This window comes from Sparus aurata, chromosome 7 (genome assembly GCF_900880675.1).
Source record: "Sparus aurata chromosome 7, fSpaAur1.1, whole genome shotgun sequence".
Lineage (NCBI taxonomy): Eukaryota > Metazoa > Chordata > Actinopteri > Spariformes > Sparidae > Sparus > Sparus aurata.
The window spans coordinates 17,811,056-17,816,668 of record NC_044193.1 but is presented as its reverse complement, the minus strand read 5'-3'; the positions used below and the strand labels follow the sequence as shown (position 1 = coordinate 17,816,668).

General features: G+C 38.9%; 1 protein-coding gene across 4 annotated transcripts; it reads right to left on the bottom strand.

Annotated features, from left to right (window-relative positions):
- Positions 1 to 1,409: 1,409 nt before the first annotated feature.
- Positions 1,410 to 5,154, bottom strand: tmem9 (transmembrane protein 9). 4 transcript variants are annotated; one of them, XM_030423946.1, is made up of 6 exons: positions 5,058 to 5,154; positions 4,664 to 4,810; positions 4,052 to 4,143; positions 3,614 to 3,722; positions 3,124 to 3,255; positions 1,410 to 3,056 (listed from the first exon to the last, which is right to left on the bottom strand). In XM_030423946.1, the coding sequence occupies exons 2-6, from the start codon at positions 4,754 to 4,756 to the stop codon at positions 2,898 to 2,900; spliced, it is 585 nt and encodes a 194-aa protein (XP_030279806.1). In that variant the 5' UTR covers positions 4,757 to 4,810; positions 5,058 to 5,154; the 3' UTR covers positions 1,410 to 2,897. The 4 variants fall into 4 exon arrangements, with proteins under 4 accessions (XP_030279806.1, XP_030279808.1, XP_030279805.1 ...); XM_030423948.1 differs by having other exon boundaries at positions 1,410 to 3,035; XM_030423945.1 differs by having other exon boundaries at positions 5,004 to 5,140.
- Between the last annotated feature and the right edge of the window lie 459 nt (positions 5,155 to 5,613).

Genomic DNA, 5,613 nt, shown 5'->3' with positions numbered 1-5,613 from the left:
CTCAGTAGGGAAAAATAACAGGAGCCCAGAGTAGCTAGAGGAGCAGTTGGCCCTGCTGCAGTTTAAATTTAGATTGTGTACCAGTGACAGGCCATGCTTGGGGATGGTTAAGGGAGTAGGGGGGGTAGAAGGTTGACGATGGGAGTAAATGAGATGAAAAGGGGGGTTGGGTCAGGGCAGCAGTGGCTTATGAGAGCACAAAGAAGGGGAGAGACACCGTTTGTGGGGTCTTACACTAGTAGAATATGAGCAGTAAGCCCCTGAACCTGCACTTCCTTTCAAAACAGACTCTGCCGCTCTGCTGCTGCACACTTGGGTTGAAACCTAAACTGTGGCAAAATAAGGAGCAGAGAGAGGACAAAGCACTGTGACTGCCTTCGCTGTGACACTGTGCAGGTGGAAATATTCATTGCAGGAGCAAACCTTCACAGTGTGTTTACATGTGGGGCATTTTTTTCCATGTGAATACTTAATGAAAGAAATTTAAGGCAAGGTGAGGTGGTTGGTGATATGTCACTGTAACGTCTCCAATTACACATTTAGAGGCAGTATATAAACCTTAGTTAAAGGGTCTGTAACACACTATTATGTAGTTGTAAGCAGACATAAGAGTTGATGTATTTAATACTGCCTATAACTGTCTTGAATGACAATTAGTAAAAGACTGTTGTAATAATAAAATATGTTTTCATAGCAGAAGCTATAATTGCTGATAAACACTGTACATTACTAAACAGTTAAAGGTCCAGTGTGTAAGATTTTTGTGGTATCTATAGCTAACCAACTGGACACCCCTCGTCACACCCTCCCCTATGATGGGTGCTAACAAAACAAAACGACAACAACAACATCAACAAAAAAGCAAATATTCCTCTCTAGAGCCAGTATTGGTTGGTATGTTCTGGGTTACAATAGAAACATGGCGGTGTAAAATGGCTGCCTCTGTGGAAGAGGACATGCTCCCTCTCTAGATATTGAAGGTTCAGTTTAAGGGAACAAAAACACAGGTGATTATACACTGATGAAAACATGTTTATAAATATCATATATTATCAATATTAATTACATAACTACAAAATGCAAATAAATGTTTAGGAAAAAAAAAAAAGAACTAGCCCTTAACAGATTACTGGATAGTGCGATGTCCTTTTGGAAATAACAGAAGTGTAGGAGATACAACAGTTTAAGACTTTTATAGAAATAACATAATCTTCCATAAGACAGAGGTGAAATGGTTGAAAGGTTTTCCCAAAAGCTGAACACATCATATGTGAGGATGACTTTGATGATGTGTTTGTGTGCAAACTGTGAGCCTACATACTGTGTACTCTGTCGCCCCCTAGTGCCAAACAAAAGAATACTCCCAAACATCTGAAGGAATAAAAAAAAAAACATTTTGTACTCAATCAGAACATTTTGGTCTTTTTATTTCACATCAAGCTGAATGTATAGACACATGCAGTGCAAAACTCCAGTTAGCCTGGAGTTAAATAAAATTACAAAACATTGATACCAGTGATATCAAATTACATTTATAAATCAGTCAAAAACACTTCAGTGATAAAAATGATCCATTACGGACAAATAAAATTCAGTACTTCATGTTGTGCATGAGGTAATGTGAATCAGTGATCCTCTCTTCATCGTATTAATAAATTCCCCAAGTGGAGCTTCAGTAGTCGGATATGAGGGGGAATTCACTGACACATAACGACGCACACTGCACTTCAAAGCCATGAGGCATCCCAATTCTGACACACTTAACCGCATTATCAGCAGCTTTACTGATTTAGGACATTCTCCAGTGGCAGAGATTGGACTCAACTGAGGACAGCTTTAAAGCTCTGTTAATGCCCTGTTCTCCATTTCTCTCACTGCATGGGAAAGTACGATACATTAAACTGCAAAATGCAGGACACAAATGTGGCCTTCCTCACTGAACAAACCGTTTTCCAATCAGCTTCCACTGATCGATTTAAGATTTCAGATAATTTGCAGCTACTACTTGATAGACAATATTCTCGCCAAAACGTATAAAGACATTTCTGTAACTATTGGTTATGTTTTACAAGCTCTGCATCTTTAACACTTGAGAGGCATGTTTTGCACTTACGTTCGCTGTAACACACTTAGCCACATGAGGAGAGAAACAGTAGAAGGCACACGTTTGGGCTATCTTAAAAGGAAGCAATGTAAAAGCTTTAAAATGACAAAAAACAAAATGTACAATCCGTTAATAACTCTATGGGTGCAAATTATACTAATTATGCCCAGGTTACTATTCACAGTATAAGGGGACAAAATACATGATAATAATAATAATTATTAGAAATAAATTATTATCAGAGCTAAACTTGTAAAGATGTGCAATGCTTGGCAATAGCACAGGTAGGGTACCATTTCTAACCTAAACTGACATTTCACAGACATAAAGTTTACCTGTCCTGAGGCAAGTTTATAAATTATATTACAAGAAAACTTAATATTGTACCAATTTTGCAAAAGCAAACAGGAAAAACTGTCACACGGAAGCATAAAGCTATTCACAGTCTGACTAAATTGATGAAAAGGGTTCTAACTTTATCAAGACATTCAAAATCTGTTGCATTGAAAATTGCTCAAATGATTGAGACGATTCCGAGCGGTTAATAGTGTGAAAACATGCAGTTTCTTTCACAACTGCAACTAAGCCTCACGTCTTACATTTGATAAATTAAAAATATCTGCTTGTTAGCTCAAAATGTTGACATGTTTCTTAGTGAGGAAATATCTATTCAGAGGGTGCAGTGCACAGCAGTGACGAAGAGGTTAGTGATAGTGCAGCTGGTGACAGTGTAAGAGCACTGAGCCCGGAGATGGTACCTACTCTAACCCTGGCCTGAGGTCACCTGTAGGGTTTAACTAAGCATCTTGTGGCGGTCAAAAACAGTCTTGCGCTGTTCCTGGACCTGCTTTTTCCAGCGCTGCTGTGCTCCCTCGACACGCTCCAGCACTGTGTTTCCTCTGGCCTGGGGGTCCACCGGCGGACGCATCTCCTGAACACACACATACAAAAACTAAAAATTAATTCAAGGACATCACATTCATATGAAATTGAATAAATGCATGTGTTTGCATGGTTACCTCAGAGTCCTCCTCATTGTGCAGTGGCTGCGTGTACGGGTCATGTTTGCGGATTAGAGGATCTACCAGGAGCAGGAACAGCATGTAGAGCAGCAGTGCGCCAACAACAGACAGGTAAATGATAATGGTTACCTGGGACACAGAAAGAAAAAACACATTTAGAAATACTAAGACTGTTGGGTGTTAAAACTAACATATTTTTTTTAATTCTAGATAGGAAAGACTGTGAAAAGATGAACAGAAAGCCAATTACTCTATTTCATCAGTACAGAAGAAGCAAATGTGACATCAACTGTTAACACTGACACTGTAGTTTATACTTCTTTGAATGGCACAGACAAGTTATCCTTCTTCATGGTGTTTGAATGATTCAAATGCAACATAATATTACATCAACCCTGTTAATCTTCTGTGGTGTGACTCAAGATATAAGGCTGAATGAGATACGCTGCCAGAAGTCTGAATAAAACCCAAATAAAGTCAGTCGTACCTTGATGGTGTTGCTACTTCGTTCCTCATACTTGCACTCACACAAAAGGCAGTACGCTTCTACATCATGGCCGGGCACCGGCATGGGCTCCACTACATGGAGGCAGTTACTGGAAATACATCAGTGTGTTAGACATTTTTTTCACAAATACAAGGTCTTTACTTCTACAGTAACAGATGTGTGGCACTGTTCATAGCAATAAGGTTCTGGGTTTGAATCTGTCAGCCAGCTACCAAAGTCCAAAGACATGCAGGTTAGGTTAATTGGTAACCCATAATTGCCTGTAGGTGTGAATGTCAGCATGAATCGTTGTCTGTCTCTATGTGAGTCATGTACAGTGTCAGTTGGGATTGGGTACACTCCAATCATTTTTACTTATGCTACTTAACAAGGCAAAAACAAGATGACTTCAAAGTCTACATGATGTGTTTCTCTTACCAATCCTTCTGGGAGACATTTCTGTTATATATGTGGCCAGAGATGTTTCTGTATGGCGGGCAGATGCACTTGCAGCGAACATCTTCAAAGTTCTGTAACAATAAACAAATAAATTGCATTGATGTGAGACCAACTGCTGTTTTATTACTATAGCTCAGCTATCTTTTTGCCCATGGCACCCACATGTTTTTCCTCCTGTTGGGTTATACAAAAAAACAAGGTATGTACAGGGAACTGCATAGGAAAGTTGGTGCATTTGTTTTGTGCTGCATACGTAACCGTAGACAACTTCTTTCTGATCATATCAAACCTCAGTTACAGAAATGTTTCGATTAAATAGGAAATCTTGCTCTCGGATTTACCTAATTAAAATTAAATCAAACACATTTCGTATTCATAAACACACCCCAAAAAAGAAAATAACTAAACATCTACAAAGTTACTGGTAATCTTCACACAAATCGTCCAAGTAAATGTATTAGAATGACAAGAAGTGTTAGTCCAGTCTTTCAGATAGATAATTCATGTATTTTTAAGTTTCTTTGACAAACGGATTCAGATATAGGACAAATGCCTGTTTCAATCAGGTTTCGGGCTGCGTGTATGTTTTACCTTCGTCTGAGCAAAATCAACAAAATCCAGCAGCAACAAGGCCACTACTACAGCTCCAGCAAAGGTCCATGATCCTCCCCTGCCAGACGACATTTTCCCTCTGGCAAAGAAGACCTGCTCGACGGATGCAGATCCACCCGCAATTCTCTGTGAAGACACAACAACAACCACAACAACAAGAAGTAACGTTACATCTGTCAATTTAATAACAGCGACAACGTTTAGCTAGCTAGCTAGCTAGCTATCAAAGAATCAAGCGACACAAAAACACAACTGCGACAACATTTAAACTAAAAACGACCCCTTTGATAATACAAAACAAGCAGAATACTTTACGTACGTTGTTTTTGTGGGTCAAGTGTTTTTGCTATGCATGTAGGATGTAGCTACGCACCACCTAGCTGTTTTAAGAATACAGATCGCTCATATGAATGTTGGTCGTCCAACTTCCGGGTTGTAATACGTCATGATGCAAGATGAGGCACGTAGCGACACTGCCACCTACTGGACAAAAATACAGAAGCAGAGATGAGAATTTAATTTAAACCTTTTACTCCATGTTATTTAACAGCTATAGTCACAAGTAACTTTACAGACTAATGTCTTACACACACAACATATGATAATGCAATATATTATGTACTGTTATATGAAGAGGCGTATTACGTGGGAAACAGTGGTTCCAGCATAGGTAGGGCTCTTTGAAAGCCTGGAACTGGTAGCACTAGTATCATTGGGCCAAATAAATGTTTGACGGACTATTTATTTTTTCAAAAATATACCTGAGCTTCTATCTGCATCTTGATCAGTTTTACTGTTGTGTCTACAAAAATTATTGATGCAAATAATCTCACAGAAATGTAAAAATAGTTTATGCCCTACATTTACTAAAACCAGTCACTCTGTCAGTAATAACAGATGATAATCCTGTGTTCTCTGATTTTGAGCTA

Bases quoted from the DNA above. Each gene is read 5' to 3' on its own strand.
- tmem9 (XM_030423946.1), bottom strand. From the start codon at position 4,756: ATGTCGTCTGGCAGGGGAGGATCATGGACCTTTGCTGGAGCTGTAGTA. The intron at 3,256-3,613 runs GTACGACTGACT...TCTGTGTCCCAG, and splicing joins GAAGTAGCAACACCATCAAG to GTAACCATTATCATTTACCT. The intron at 3,057-3,123 runs GTAACCATGCAA...ATTAATTTTTAG, and splicing joins ACAATGAGGAGGACTCTGAG to TTTTTGTATGTGTGTGTTCA.